Below are 16,825 nucleotides of genomic sequence, written 5' to 3'. Positions count from 1 at the left end.
GAGTGTGAAATTTGCATTGATTTTGACGGATGTTGGAAGGGATAGACGCGACCGTAAGTCGTAAAAGGACACAGACGACTGTCACACAATTGTTATCATCGTTACCCTTTTACTCCATGCGTACAAATCCGGGCCAAGTCGGTGTCGAGTCTTTACACGAATAAATCCGTTTTTAGATGGCCGTTTCTTTGGATTTTTACACCCAAAAAAACATCCTTTGCGACATTAATTGCGATGGCGGATGTAAAATTTGGCAAGATCCAAACTCGTTTGTGCAATGTTCAATTACTCTGTGCGACAAATTACAACTGTTGAACTATTGGGGTTAAATTTAAAACACCTCACTCGTCATTGAGCGTTCGGCGCAGCAGTCTAGGTGTTCTGCTGGTGAAGCAGTTTTGTTCTCCGCGAAAACGTTCGATTTCTTTTCGACATTTGTGCCGCCGCCGCCGCCGCCGTCGCCGTCCCCCTTTGCCAACCTTGTGTTACGTACGTCGGTAAACTATTGTTTATTCTTCCGAGCACGGTTCGGTCCTACCTCCGTCAGCAGGGACCGGCCGCACACCATCTGCCGGAATTGAGGCCAAACGGTTGAATGACGCCCGCGCCCTCCCCCGGGAGGGGGGGCATTAACGTTTCCGTCAAACGCTCTCTCTGCTGCCCGACGTATTTGTACGCGAGATGACTTTATTCTTCCCCTTTCCCATCCATGCAACTGGTTTGCATGCTTCTCCGTACCACCAACATCCTCCCAGCCAGAGGGACAGACCAGCAGCACATATTTGTATTGGTACGACAAATGGTTTGTTGGGCTACCCCCATCTCGTCCCTGCTGGCCACCGTGTTGCTGTTGCTCCACCTCACGCGCGCACTCCACTCCTACGCTTCTTCCGAGCCCCAGTGGGTCGCCGGTTCCGGTGCGATGAGCAGCGCAAGTCGTCAGTTACAGTCAACCCAAAAGCCGGTGCCAGAGGGCGGCCGCTCAACGCGATGCGTTTTGATTGACTCTCTCTCTCTCTATCTGGTGCTGACTGGCGGTGATGATGATGGTTTACGTTGTTGCTTCGGTGTCTTACAGGAGCGATCCGGTTCAAATCATAACTTACTATCGGTGATAGGAAGACTCCTTGTGGGGAAGATGCGCCACAGTTTAGCGACGTCAGTTCAGCATGCTCGTGTCAGTTCCATTTGTCGTCAATATCAACGGCGAGGGTAACGCGCACACTGCACCAGCAGGTATGTGAGGCTGGTGACGTCTACACGCACAACATTCTGCTCTGGTGCGTCATCCGCCATACATCCGGGGTGGAAGGGACACACACACACATACACTATGCCACAACCCTTCCCTGCAGGCGCGGCGCACTACTGCCATTCACGAATAGTGTGCGGCGGCTGCTACCGTGCGAACGCAATTGCTCTGCAAAGCACGCACACACACGACGAAGGGTGATGGAAGTTTTGGTGGGACAGAGACAGAGACAACGGAGCCCCATCCTCGGACCAGACAGTCGCAAAAGAGTGCAGAGAATGTGAGGGTGGGGTGAGAAAACTCACTCTGCGGCATATGGTTGGCTTCATCGTAATCGATAGATTTATTGGTTGTCGTTGTCATCGTCGTCGTCGCCATCGTACGGGGACGCGGAGCTGAAGGTCCTGTCACGACAGCCGCCCCACACGGTAATTGCTCATCAGCGGGGCAGCTTGCTTCTGTTTTGTGTCGGTTGCGCCAACAACTGCAGGCGCTGAGGCGGTACACATTACAGCAACACACATATGCGCGGACGTGTCTTCCCGGGAGAGGGACGGTAGCAAACAACCCGGGCGCGCGTCTAGTAGCAGCAGCAGCTGCTGGCCTGCCTCCGTGTTGTGTTGCCATGTCGAATACTGTTGGTCACGGACGGGAAAAAGTTGAGCGAACTTGTCCCACCTCTCTTGGTTCTTGGTGAGTGCGGTAAAAGGGAAAGCATTTACTACGAGCTATGAGCTCCTGTCACGGATGCTGCAGTTAGGCAGAGAGAAAGAAGAGGGAAACACACACACACACACACCCACAAACATACAAAGCAATGTCCTGCGGCATCGAAGTAACGAGCACACAGGACGACGGTTTGTCACCGTTTTCTTTTTCCTCCACCCCTCATCTCATAGGCAAGGGCGGCCTCATGCCATCACCGGGGAATGGTTCCAAGTGTGAGCTATGTTTAACAGTGTGGAGCTGTGTGGTGTATGTGTGTTTGTGGGGGATGCCGTAATGGATAGATGTAGGTCACCCCGGTGGCATCTCGCATGAGCGAACAAACGACCAAGCGATCGCTGGGCAAAGGCGCGCTTTGCCCGCTGTGTGTCACCCGTGAGAACGAACCGGATGAGCAGTGCATTGCGGGGGTTCTCTTGGTCATCCGTTGTTGTGTGGTCAAAGCTTGTGCCTGGCAGAATGTTTATTATGCCTTCAACAAAATATCCTGGCAGCGGGCGTGATATAAAACCAGAAGATGATGCATCGTTCTTTGAGTAATCGAACTTTTTGGTGGTCGTTCCTGTTTAACTGCTGATTCTAAGGTTGGCTTTTGCTGGGTGATGTGAAGTTTATGAAGTAGGCGATGCAGCAGCAGCTCACAGCCGTCAGACGGGTACATTTGGTTGTAAAAGACTTGAAGAAACAGGCGGCGATGTTTCTTATTCCTGGAATGCTAGCAGCGAGCAAACTGTGGAGATTTGTTACACTACAGACACAAAATCAATGAAGCCAGATATGAGATGGTGAGTTCAGAAGGGGGAGGGAAATTCTTAGAAGAGATTCCAGCTAAACTTTGGGCAACATTAGCGCCGGCAAAGTCTTCCAAGAACCTAACGATTTTAAGGAAACTTCTTCTGTTAGTTTACCTCTTAAAGAGCTGGACTTAGACCGTGAATGCTTCTGGGGAGGGAGCGACAATACCTGGTGCCCTATGACCTTTGAACAGTTTGTTTAATTTAAATTTTCCGAAAACAAGCTCTCCCTCACACGTACCTAAAATCGGATCATATGCTAGGAAAGTTACCGAATTCTTCGTGTACCTATACAGTGTAAACGTTTGCTGGCTGGGATTTATTAGCACAATTTGCTCTATGCTACGCTTATCAAGCGTGTGTGTGTGTTGTGGCGACTGTTTTCCTTTGCAGCAGTCCTGTCCCCCCCCTGCCCATACCAGGGGTAACAGTGATATTTGCTTTATCTTGTCCGCCCCGAGTTGGCGTCACGTATTGTAACCGGCGTACAATCACTGTCTGCTGGCAAACCGCCCACCCACCTACTCCACGATGGCGTGGGAGGAGATGAACGTGTGTGTGTGTGTATGTGCTTGCGCACCGTATCAACATCATATGCTCGTCCGTGGGTATTTGGTCATGTGCGCGCGGCTCGCACATACGTGGGAAGAAGACCGTGTACGTACATTTGGTTGTGATTGATTTTTTTATTCTGCCGGTTTGTCCAGTTGTTCTGCGATTTTTGTGAGGTTTTTCTTTTTTTTTTCTTCTCTCGCTTCAAACCAATATTGCTCTCACCCAACAATCCCCACCCCGTTCGTCCTCCTCGTGTCGTCGTGAACGTCAGCTCAGACGTCAGCTGATTTTGGCTGATCCATTACCCAACCATATGTTGCGCGCCGATGGTGTACTGCATTCGCTTTGACCTTTTTTTTGCGCACCATGTATTGATGTTAGAAAGTTTTGTTTGTCTGTTGTTACAAGCAAGGGAAGGGGGAAGCAAACCGAGATCAAACTACTCGAGAGAGAAAGAGAGAGAGAGCGATAATACGCTGCAACATGGAGAAATGCCCATACTTTTCATGATTAAAGCCAACGATTACTTTATCTGCGTATGGAGCAACTGAGTGTGTGGTGGGAGTGTTTAAACCCCCGTTACTACATGTCCTTTACAGCCCTATCGATTGCCCTTATCATCATCGCCATAGCGACAGCCAAGCCCAAGCGTGTGCCACGCCAGAATGCTGTTTTACATCGTCATTATTTTATCATAATCGATCCGATCACTTGCAGCAGGTGAAGCAGCAGCAGCAGCGGCGGCGGCATCAGTCAACTCGATTAAATGCAATCCCCGCTCCCCCGCTTTCGCACCTACCAAGAGAGGATGGAAGTGGGGCGAGTTTTGGTGTAGCGTAGCAACCGATTTAATGATTTTGTCATTCAAACCTACAACCGCGCCCCACATTCCGTGGACCCGAAGAGAAGGAGAAGGGGGGCATGGTGAAGCCATGCTTTGCTAGTTAGCATAAAATACACCCACCCAACTCCCCTTGAAATGGGCGAAACATTTCGCCAACGCACACACACACACACGCACATACAATTTCGGCTTTTTGTTCGGTTCGGGCGCTCGCTCCACACAACAGCGCACAGCAGACAACGCACACACACACAGGGAGGTGGGTTATCTGCATCGAGGAGGGGGGGGGGGGGGCTGCCTCTAGTAAAGACACAGGAAGTCGTAGGCGCATTTGAATATCAATTTGATGGAAACCGTAGCGCCGCCGTGTGTACCTGGCTTCAGGCGGCGCTTCCCATCGAGTATAAGGGGTGGTAAGGAGAGGAAGAAGGGAAGAAGTTAAATGTGCAGAATGCTAATGCCGCCGGTGGTTTCGGTTCGGCTGTGTTTTGGACCTTCTCCTGTTGGTGCATAAAAGGGAGGGGGGGAGGGAATGGGTGGGTCAGGGGTGTAGAGAAAACTGATCCAATGAATATTTACTTTGCAATCCCCGGGACGAGATTCAGCACACATCTACGTGCCATGTGTGTGTGTGTGTGTGTGTGTGTGTGTGTGTGTGTGTGTGTGTGAGTGAGTGCGCCGTGTTTGGAAAAAAAGGCTTGCGTCAATTGGAGAATGATGACAATAAGCTGACGAAGCAGCGCGGGATCTATGGAGCCGATGCTGGCCAACCATGGACACCATGTGTCACTGTGTGTGTGTGTGATCGAAATTGTGAATCTAAACAAAACTACTTAATTTAACGTTCACGCTTGCCTAACCACACACGGCAACTACAGGCCAACCAGTTCAGAAAGAGAAGCGAACCGTCGGTGAAGAGGCAAATAGTGGTTTGGGTGGAGGAGAGCTGGCCTGTGAATAGGTTAGTTGTTTAAACAGGGAAGAGCCAAAGGTTCGTTTCCGTTGCTGTCTGTAAGCTGATGGAGATTAAACCTACGTACACACACACACGCATACAAGTGTGCCGCTCGAAGGCTCTCTGTAGGTTAGCAGGTTTCGTCCTACAACTGACGCATCTTGTCAAGGTAATCATCCAGATCAGAGCACAGAGGTGGGTGCACATCAACATCAACAACAATTTTAGCGTTTTATAGGACCAGCGTTTGTTGATCGAATTTGAATGATGGATTCTGCTCGGAATATAGAGGATTGTAGAAGTTGAGGCTTCGTTTTGCTTACCGACTTTTGGACTGTGTGTAATGGATTAGCTTAGCAGCAAAAACTCCGTACTCAAAAGGCACTCAGACAGGGGGAAATAAGACATGTTTTGTTAATCCATTCCCCAAAACTATGTATATTGTTGAGCTGCGGGTTTTTGTTTATTTTTTTTATTTATTTTTTTTTTGACAACTTTGCCCGATTATCTGTTCATATTTTTCCGAATAAACTTTCGAATAGTTGTTTGTACGGTAACCCGCCAAATCCCTTCTTACCCTCCCTAAAACTGTGAGGTACGAGCAGGGATTTACGACCAATTGCGGTAACTTCCTGCCGGTTACACATGGCGTGGACGAGAAACAGCGCAGCACAACGCAAAGGTTTGTTTGATTGTGCAATGTAGGTGTGTTACCGAGGTGTATGTGTCCCACATCTACTGCACACTGGCCTGGCTACTTTTTGCGTGAGTGGAATGTGTATCACATCCCACACCGAACAAGTGAGAGATTGAGTTAGTTTCAGGCCACGGCGTTAGAATAGAACCAACACCAACACGGAGGAAAGCAGGTGAATCAACAACGTACCGAAAACTGCAATAAACGAATAACTTGTTGGGACTGCATTGCTGCAGGTCGAGTTTAGTAATGTTTACCCATCGGGAATATATTGGATGGTCTAATGTGCCTTTTCAAACACTTGTTTAGAGTTAATAAATTCATTCAAAGATAGACAGACGATGTATCTAGTCCTCAACAAACTCAACATCAACTGACAAACTTCAATATCTAATCCTTAAATCCAATGACACACTATCTCTCTCACTCTTTAACTTATGATTGAATCGTGACGGTTCCCTCTTCTATACGATCCTGCCTAATTGGCTCGCATGCACGATTTATTCTGCGCTTCTGCGCCAGGTCTTCAGCACCGCCAAGCTCTCCGACAGCAGCTAGTACAATCGGGTTGGTTGGTGCAAAAAGAAGGCAGGAGGCATATAAATGAATCACTGGTGTATGTGAATTCTCTGCTGCTTCTTTTCCCCGGTGCCGGCGTGATGTGTTGGTGGTGGTATGTGGCCACGCCCCTTCCCGGAGTTCATGACTCTCAGGATCATCAGCAACATTCCTTAGCAATCAGTTAGTCACCGTGTCGCTGATTGCATCCTTTTTTTGCGTTGTAATGCAATTTCAAACCTTGATTACGAAACACCATTTTCGTGAGTCCGTTCGGTTGGGTGGGGGAAAACTCGGGGAAAACAGGACGTGCCCACTCTCGTGTATCATCGTTTTTTCTCTCTCTCTCTCTCTCTCTCTCTCTCTCTCTCTCTCTCTCTCTCTCTCTCTTTCCTACTTTGGAATTCAATTTCAGCCGCCAATCCATCGGGGGGTTCACATTCGTTCATCGATCCCATTTTGCAAAAGCCTATTACACCGGTGTAACGCTGTTCAATGCTCCGCCTCATCCCCCCAGTTTACATGCTCACTTAATTTAACGGGGTCTTTTTATGTTTTGTGTTTTTAAGTTGTTCTTCTTTTTGTGTTTGTGTGTGTCTGTTGTTGGTCTGCTCCTTCCGATTTAGAAAGGGAAAGCAAACACGCTCGGCGATGGTGTTGTGTACTACAAATTGGTATTGATTTTTGCGAGCTTCAAGCGCACTTCTTGGTTTGCACAAACCGTTCCAATGGGGGCCAAACAAGTATAGTTTCAAAGTAGTGGGGAAAGTTTTCTTTTTTCATCATAACGAACTTCATCGGCCGTTCATCTGCCGCATGGTGGCGGCAGCGGCGGCCTCTTCATTCGTTCGTTGTTGTGTTTGTACTGCTGCTGCTGCTGCTACTCTGCATTTGGATCATTATTGGGTAGTGCAATGAATTAATTAATCGCCTGACGGTTGCCCCTTTCATGCACACAAGATTTGCAAGTCGGCGGGGTTTTGCGTTCGCTCGTTCTGGTGGCGTTCGAATTTGGCTTTGAGGTAATGTTTAATCATCACTCAACACGCATACACGCATACGAGCGCGCACTGCCACAGGCGTCTGCCATCTTTCACAGTGCGCTTACTCCCATCCGGTTGCCTCATAGGGCACAGCAAGATTCCTCCTTCTCGGTTCGCCTGCTTAAACCATGTGTAACTAATTTTGGATGTGGAAATCGTATCTACTTTAACGCGAATGTGGAGGTATTTCCTCCAGGTGTACCAACATGCCTGTAGAGTGAATCTGCCACTACAAAGCATTTTAATATCGTATCTCTCTGTCCTAGTAGTTTGTCTGAGAAAAGTCACCTAATGTTTGTTTGTTAAAGCAGCAGGCACACTGCATTGCATTGGCCGACTAACAACATTGTTTTGGAAGTTAATCGTCGGCTTGGTTTATGCACTCACTTCACTCGCGCAGCCATGCCGAAATGTATGGACTGTTTGGATACTAAACAGGGCCGCGGGGCAGTTCATTAAAAATGCCTCTCGGGTTTGGTTAATGACTTGTAAAAGCGAGCATTTGAAACACACACAGTTTGTTGCTCCCTTCTCTCGTACCTGATGCATTGCGTTCCACCGCCCCAAGACAAATGGTGTGATCTCTTCCTGTTGCATATGCGCATGTTTACAACAAACACACCAGTGTGATGTGCATGATTGAATCGCTCCCCCCTCACCCCCCCCCCTACTCCCCTTCCCCTTCTGGGCACTTTTAGTTGCGCCTACCAAATGCAACGGCTATTTAATAGCTTAAGTAAACGAAATATTCGACGACCCGATCGGTTTCTCTTCGGTTGGCTGGGAAGAAGAGTGTCTTCTTCGCCGACCCTGTGGGGTGGTGGTGGGTTGATGCGTGTTTCAATGTGATTTCACCGCCCAGATAGAGTAGAGTTCAATGTAATGGGCCGACCCGGGGAGGGATTTTAAGTAAATATTCTTCAAACACACACACCTAGCTCGAGGGTCTGGCTTATGTTTCGGATTCGGTTTGGAAAGACACGCGCGGCGGCTACTACTACGCCCCGCGCTCGATCGAGTACCACCATCATCGGCCGCCGGAACTAGGGCAAACCGCTCGCTCTATTATACAGACAAATTGATTCTAACCATTAATGCCCTGCTTCCTGTGGCCCCACATTCACACACATACACACACAAGTAGTTAGTCGTATGTAGCGTGTAGCGTAGTCTAAATCCCGGGCGCCTCGGTCCTCGGCGGTCTGCCCTGATGGTTGTGCCCTTTCGTGTGCAAGACCATCAAAAGACGCGTTGCAGTCAATAACCTAACCTCCGATAGCGATGTTCCGATACGTGTGTGTGTGTGTGTGTGTTGTTGATAAAAGGGAGCGCGCGCGAAGAAATAGGGCCCCGTGGAATGCCCGTGGAATGCTACTTCTCGTCCGGATCTAGATGATGGCGCAAAGGGGAAACAGAAAGTGAGTGAAGCGAGTGAGAAAAGAAGCATGATGCAATAGCCAGGGCCCCATCCATACCGGTAGCAGCGCATGTACCTAGAGACACTGCCCTGTCACACCCACCCCTTCGTTTTTGGGTCTCTCTGCGCCCTTAATGCCCAACCACTTGACACCACCGATGGTGCCTGCGCGTGTGTACCGATGGATACGATAAATTTAATCTATTTTCCATTATTTATTCATTCATCGCAGATGGGTGGATATGTGATGCGATGTTGTTTACCCCCAGTGGTGGCCGTCCGCTGGGAACCGGGACGCCGGACGAGACGTGAGCAGGAGGCTGTACAGTAGCAGTGTATCGCCTCCTTTTGTGTGGTGGAGGGATTTTTAAAGCCCCACATTCACCTCACAAACTGCTGCTCGCTCAACTGGCCCAACGCAGGGGGAGTAGTGGTGTGCAAGTGTGTAGTGAATGCCAGCAATGTGATATGGAGGAATGTGTGAAGGACCGGGATCGGTACGGCATGTTTCTGACTGCCTCTTCGGCTTTAACGGGAAAGGGATGTAACTGGCGAAAATAATGCAGAAATTCATGGTTATTTCTTTTAAATAGTAGTGAAGGAAGGTGAAGGAATTCTGATGTTACGAGACGAGTTTTATATTTCCATCTCTAGTGGGGTTGATTAGGTGTATCAACATTGTGAAACACAATTGCTGCCTATAAAGACGAGTACAAACATTTTTGGGGCAAATTTCCACGATTTTGTTATGTATTTTGAGAAAATCCGCTGGCTATGGAATGGAATGTTTTCCAGTGAAATCACATTGATGAGAATGAAAGATGTAATTTAGTGAACGACATTTCCAATTCCATAAATAGCCAATGCGTCACGTGCCAATTTATTAATCGAATCAAAACCTCCCGAAGTTCGATTGTGTAAATAGGCGGCGAAAGTGGTGACGTTCCACTTATAAAGTTAAAAATATTCCATCGCCTAGCATCTGCCAAACAAAAGGGCTTTCCAAAGGGGACGGAAGCAAAGGGCAACCGCTGGAGGATGGCTGTTGGGGTGCGGGGTGGTGGTGGTTGTTGTGCTGATAAAAAATAATACGAGCTAAAAAAGCGCGCGTGGTGTTGCGTTTCGTTATCAACGTACTGCAATCGATTCGCTTCGCCGGCCGTCAACGGCGATGATACGACGAACCGACAAACCCACACACACACACACATAAACAAAACGAAATGATGAACTTTGAGGGCTTTTTTGTTGTTGCTGCTGTTCCTTCCTCTCCTCCCTCCTCCGCGTATTGCTTCTCTCTCTCTTCCTGTGTAACTGATAAGACGCACACGACAAGATGTCAGAGCAGCTTTGGCGAGTGTGTGCGTGTCTCTCGGTAGGTCGTCGTTTCCACCCCATGTCCTGCGGAGCGGTCTAATCGGGCCTAAAAGCATAGATAAGCCTCCCCCCCCCCCCTCACACACACACACACACATCAGGGCGCAGTAGTAGTGCCCTAACTGACTGGGTGCGGAAGGCCTAAGAAAACCAAAGCGGCGGGGCAGCGTAGACTGCAACTGCTCTTTTTTAAGAAGGTTTCCCTATCAGAATGCTGGCAAGCCAATGAAATCTTCGCCGGGAAATGTACTCCATGTGACTCTTGTTAGGCTCTTTTTTGTCCCTCTTCCCCAAAGGCAGGCATGTCCAGGATCCATCCAACAACTCACATGGCAACGATTTTTGATAGTAATGAACCCAGGGCAGTGAATGTGAACCGAAGCCGAGGATAGACATTTCGATTTCCTTCCAAACGGAAGAAAAGATATATCGTGATTTGATTGAGGTAGGAAGCGAAATGGGAAAGCATAAAAAAGTAAGGAAATCGCTCCGCGAGAACGAGAGGGTTATCTATGCTGTGGTTGGTTGAGGAAATAAATTCTTAATGTAATTGGCCCGGGGTAGATAATTGGGCCTTACTGCTCCTTCACCGCCTCCTTCACGGTTTTCCACGATTTGCAGAATGGCATTGGTGGATGATGGTGGCGCACAGCACAATCCAACCGATAATGAGGAAAAGTCGATAGTAGACTGTCGTGCGCGCTCCGGCTGCTTTAGGTACCACTTTCGGTGGCGGCAATATACCGTACAGTAGAGCAAACCCCGAAAGAGGTAAGAGTTTCTTATAGAAGGGAGTAAATAAGTGATTGGTTGATTGAATGTATTGAAATCCATCAGGTAGAATGCTTATTTGTACCGTTGATTCAACGGATCGAGCAAAAGAGTTTATGTTCCCCTTTTTTGCAAGTTCGAAAATTCTAGTCGTCTTCAATTAACGAGCTCCTTTAGTGAGGTGAGATGTCCCAATTTTTCTTGTCATTCTGCTGAAACCCTTATGCCATCTATCATCTCCCCTTGCTCCAAACGACCTCCCAAAAAACCACGTGCCGTGGCGGCAACAAGTGAAGTTTATGTAGGTGCGTTCTTACGTACCTTTTTCATCCCGGCACTACACATACGCTTTAGTGCACAGATGATGTGGGCTGTGTGGTTTGCAAAAGGATTCCAAGATGTTCAGTTGGCTTTCAGGTACCAGTACCATTAGATCTTCGTCAAACACCGAGTCGTTATTTGTCAAGGAAAGGCTTTCCGCATTTGAACACGTCGTCGTATCTTTCTCATGCATATGCAGTCCGATAAATTGCTTTTCGGATGTTGTTTGTGTGTCTTGTTACACGCATCCGGGAATTCCGCATCCCCATTATTAATTAATTTTCTATTAATTAATTTGTTTGGAATAGAGCCGACTCTTTCGGGCTTTGGTTGCGTGCACAAGAAAAATCTGTTCTTATTTACATTTACATCACATTCCATGAGAGAATAGGCATTAAATCCCCTCTCTCCTACTTGCTGTGAGGTTCATGGACGCTATATTGCCAAGACGCACGTCGGTGGCATCTATTAAAGGCTTCCGTTATAAATCCTGGCATTCTTCTCATTTGCTCCCAAGCCGGTTTGGCTTTGGCATGCTCAATGCGTGGGTATTTTCTATTCAAGTACCTCCAACACATCGCCGATGTATTACACACGATTCGATAGCACGTGGGCGAGATGCTGCCTCCAAAGCCCTAATGTATTGCAACCGGAAGATGGTGTCCTTCTAGCAACAGCTACTCCCCATCACACGGAAGCATCAAATGGGACTTTGATTTCTCTTCAACTGATTTTCTTTTAAACATCGGGGTGTCATCGTTGAATTGAAATATATCTTTGGAAAATGTGTTGCCCTACCTACCATTTCAATCTTTGTCTTTTTCCCACTTCTTTTGCAGGGCATATTTGTGGAAAAGTACGACCCAACGATAGAGGACAGCTACCGGAAACAGGTCGAGGTGGACGGTCAGCAATGCATGTTGGAAATTTTGGACACGGCCGGCACAGTGAGTTTGGAAGCGAAACGAAAACGTTCCATTAGAATGGAACATTAATATTAATCTGCTCTCCTCCTCCCTACGCGCTTTGCCAATCTTCTTTCCAACAGGAACAATTCACCGCCATGCGAGACCTGTACATGAAAAATGGCCAAGGATTCGTGCTAGTATATTCCATCACTGCACAGTCGACCTTCAACGATCTGCAGGACCTTCGAGAGCAAATTTTGAGGGTGAAGGTAAAAGGGCGGCGTTGAAAAAGCAACTAAAACATGCTTCCATCTTCATCATCACTTTAATCGTTCGGATCTGCTCCTTTCTTCCTTCTCACCCCATAAGGACACCGATGACGTTCCAATGGTGCTGGTCGGCAACAAATGCGATCTCGAGGACGAGCGAGTTGTGGGCAAAGATTTGGGCAGGAGTCTAGCCGCGCAGTTCAATTGTGCATTCATGGAAACGTCTGCCAAAGCCAAAATTAATGTTAACGACGTAAGTAGCCGCTGCTCACGGTGGTTGTACGGGAAGTGTATTTTGTTGTGTGTCTAATCGGTTTTTCGCATTCTCCATTCACAGATCTTCTATGACTTAGTGCAACAAATCAACAAGAAATCGCCCGAACGGAAGCCCAATAAAAAGAAGAAATCGCTATGTGTGCTGCTGTAAAAAGATCTACTTAGGCAAGGGAAGGGTCAAGAAGCTGATGGCAAAACCGCAAAACTGCTCACACTCACACAAATCCACACACACGCAGCCGCATAAGAACAATCCATAGGAATCGAACGTGGGGGATCTGCGTGGGGTGTGGTAGTGCTGGGGTGAGATATGTTAGATGTGCTGCAAAGGATTTAAAACAACAGAATAATGAAAGGTAGGCAGAAATGAAGGGTAAGAAAGATGATAATCAACGTGTTAGGAGGAGATTTGGAGGAAAAGAACAAGGCAAGGGTACATTGTATGTGCGTGTGTACCACATGAGATAAGAGGAGCTATGGGGGGGAGGGGTTCTCGATCCACACTATGGCGAAAATAATTAGGAAGTTTAAGGACGGATGGGAAGAGCAGTTAGAGTGGTAGATATGGACACAAACAATTGACATACATACACATACACTCTCCCGAAATATACAAAAAAAACACACAAACAGAACACTAGACGAACACAAAAAAGTAGACGCTACGAAGGACAGAGAATAGGGAAAGCGAAGAAGGATAAAAAATGTAGTACGCACGAGAATGAGGATGTACTGGTAGAGAGAGAGTGTGTTAGCGTTAATTTAAGGGATCATCCGCGCAGAGCAAACACATCCTCGCTTGATCATATTCATGTGGAGAAAAGAGGGGGTGGAAAAATAGGTTCAAGAACATAACGACTAAGCATATAACGTTTACACACATTAACCGGACAAGAGAAGCAATCCCAACACCGTGGTACCGGAACGTACACTGTCGAAGCATTGATCGACTGGAGTTTTTCATCGTGACGCTGAAACAGAGATAAAACAGTCTATTACGGGAAGAAATACATTGACACACACAACTGAAACAACACACTGTGAAGGTTCGGTTCTTCGGTGAGAACAAACCCTCAATTGCGGGAAGATGGAGGTTTATCGACGATCGTATATACCGGCTCCTCCACACACCGGTGAATCCATATCCGTAGTTCTTCTCTTCCGGCAGGATGCCGATTCGGCCCTCACCACTGTTAGAATACACAATAATTGTTGCAATAGAGGACACAGGACGAAAACACAAAATAATAAGCAAACGGAATACGCTGATCGACCGCGAAATGTGAATGTTGAGTAAAAGAAAAACAGTCTACCTTATACATATATACATGTAGCTTCTGTTTCTATTTCTTCTCTCCCTACCTTTCTTTTGCACATTCTCTCTCTCTCTCTCTGCTCTGCCTTATTTCAAGTTGATTTTGAAAGAAGATTTTCTTAATATGAACCCTAATCGTGAGTGTCTGTACCATAAGTGATCGTTGTTCAAGTTGACCAATTGCTTCACTAATCTATCTATTTCTTTCTCCATCTTTCTCCCACTCTCTTTCTCTCTCTATTTTTCTCTCTATTTCTCTCTCTCTCTCCCTCTCTCTCCCTCTCTCTCTCTCTCTCTCTCTCTCTCTTATATTTGCAAACCTGGACACTCGGATGAAAGGATCGCAGATAGGATTATATATTTTTTTATTCTTTTATTTTGTATTTGCTCTATGTGGACCGATGAAGTGAGATAATAAATCAAGCCGCATTTTGGCGAGGAATCCTGGCAAATGGAATTGACGGTATGTGTGTGTGATAACAGCAGACGCGTAGTTATTGTTGCTAACTACAAGTAAGGAAAGGGTTAGCCGGTTGGAGGAATAGGGAATGGTGAAGGTGAGGGAGGAAGTGGGGTTGTAGGGTTCCCATGGTCTTTTTAAAAATCGCACCACGCAAAAGCTTTATTTTTCTACTGAACTGTTCGTGCAGCCTTTCTTCGACTGAATAAAATCGATTTACTCTATGTGTTAGGACAAGTAATGAGGTAGAATAGTAGTCAGTATTCAATCTGCGAGGACAGAGATGAACTTGTCGTTAGCTTCGATCAAAACAAGCAATCAACCAAGCAGAGGAAGAAGGTTTCCACGCTTTCGTCTAATTGATTACTTAAAACACTCCAAAGGTCGATTTAAATGCGCTAACATGTGAGCCGGTCGATACCACGTCCGTGTGGAACTGTTTTAAAACCAAACCTAGGGGAAGTGAGACACCTTTCCCGTAAGCTCTAATATATGTGTAGTGCATTACTGATGTAAGAAATGCTGACATTTCCTGCATTTCCTGGGAAAAAGAGCAAAGTTAGTAGTCCTTCCTGGTGTGCTTGATTTTTTGTTGTAGCTAATTCGCAATAATCTGTTAGGCTCCTCACCATCTATAGTGATGTTTGGTGCCAAACGTTAGAGAACGCCTAACGGTTACTATAAAAGACGGTGGCGCCATCTGTTGTATAAGCGAAGTATGATTATAATTCCAGTTTCTCTACCTGATCATAAGCAAGATCGCAGCAAAGGGGAAACTGATGGACTGTGCGCGTACTACATGTTGCACCATTTTCTTGTAAAATGCACCCTAACCCCATTCTCTATGGGGTTTCACAGGAGCACACAGCTCGCAGCGGTAGCGCTCTTTTACAGTGTAATCAACGTGGTGTTAGGATCAAACAAACCGAATCAAATTGCAATTACTAAACATTGAAAGCAGTGCAGTGCATATAGCAGTTATGAATATAAACTTAGCAAAATGTTACAAAAATACAGGAGGGAGTGGTGGGTGTAGCGCAACACAGCAAGGTAAAGAGTTATCTTCTCCTGTCCTGTCTCAAAGTAATAGGTGTGATCGTCTCGTTGTAGTGCAAACTGAAAATAGCAGCAAAACAAATCCATATTGTTGGCACAATCTCTTCCCAACCTGCCGTACCCTGGCCGCGTTTAACTGAGAACCGTTGCCCGTGTTCGAGCTCAAATCCTGTCGTTTTTTGTCCTGTTCAGCAGGCGGCACACGATCGTTATTGAAATAGATGTTGTTTGCCGAACCTCACGCACTACTGGCTCTTCTGGCTGTTCCTCAATCATCATTACAAACAAACGAAAAGGTTGCTGAAATGGTACAATTTATACACAAACATTACACATGGAGCGTTAAACCAGGATCCAGGAACCGCATGTATTGAGATGTATCGTAAATGTTAAGCAACACAGATATCGAACAATTACTTTTTTTAAGTAATGAGTTTGGGAATAGTAATTTGTGCCCATTCCCTCACGATCATCAAGGACTAACGAAAGGAAAGAAATATCGAAAACATAATGATAAAATGGTGGGGTCATGTTTTTTTAAGTTCTTTTTTCATGAATATGTTTTTAACATACAGATAGACCCAACAGAACGACACAAACCAGTTGTTTTCTTGGATGTTCACTATCTATCTTCCCGTCCTCTCTATCTCTCATTCTCTCGCTCTCGTTCTCTCTATTTTTCTTTCCTTCCATGTCTGCCTTGTCCAGTCACGTGTACGATGGAATAGTATTACTACACACATTCGAATCGAAAGTATCGAAAAGGTTAAACATAATTAAGAGAAAAAAAACACTATTAAAAGAACCCCGCATGCAATATGTGCGCAATCGGCGTGTAGGTATGTTAAATAGAATAAAAGCAAACCATTATTGCTCCTGTGTGATGATTTCTGGCCAGAGTCCTTCAACTCACACATTAATTCGGAGTTAAATCGGTAAGGTGTATATGTGTACACTAATAGACTATCACCAGCCCAGAAACAGAGCGCAAAGGTAACGTAAAAGAGAAATAACACTTCAATCGATCATTAATTGTGTAACCAACTGCAAACAAAACAATCTATTTTCTAATGAATAAAAGAAAATCATATACACATAAGTATATACAAAACGGAACACAAACCAGCGGAGCGCGCGTTCTTCTTTCGAACTTGTCGGAGTATTAGCTTCGTTTGATTGTCTGATTATCGATCCGAACGTATCTGTATGATTTATTTCAATGTTCAGGCTA

The 16,825-nt window shown here is 46.3% G+C and overlaps 1 protein-coding gene across 6 annotated transcripts in view; it reads left to right on the top strand.

Moving 5' to 3' along the window:
- LOC121588550 (ras-related protein Rap1) overlaps window positions 1-15,656 on the top strand; it is a 30,785-nt gene extending 15,129 nt beyond the window's left edge. For all 6 annotated transcript variants that reach the window (XM_041906619.1, XM_041906616.1, XM_041906622.1 and 3 more), the window contains exons 3-6: window positions 12,150-12,257; window positions 12,359-12,487; window positions 12,588-12,740; window positions 12,825-15,656. In XM_041906619.1, the coding sequence (XP_041762553.1) occupies window positions 12,150-12,257; window positions 12,359-12,487; window positions 12,588-12,740; window positions 12,825-12,914 (480 nt within the window). In that variant the 3' untranslated portion in view covers window positions 12,915-15,656. The remainder of the gene's footprint in view (window positions 1-12,149; window positions 12,258-12,358; window positions 12,488-12,587; window positions 12,741-12,824) is intronic.
- Window positions 15,657-16,825: the final 1,169 nt, after the last annotated feature.

Source organism: Anopheles merus, chromosome 2R (assembly GCF_017562075.2).
Source record: "Anopheles merus strain MAF chromosome 2R, AmerM5.1, whole genome shotgun sequence".
Classification (NCBI taxonomy): Eukaryota; Metazoa; Arthropoda; class Insecta; order Diptera; family Culicidae; genus Anopheles; species Anopheles merus.
Note: the sequence above shows the minus strand (reverse complement) of the source record. Positions and strands in the feature narration are given on the sequence as shown.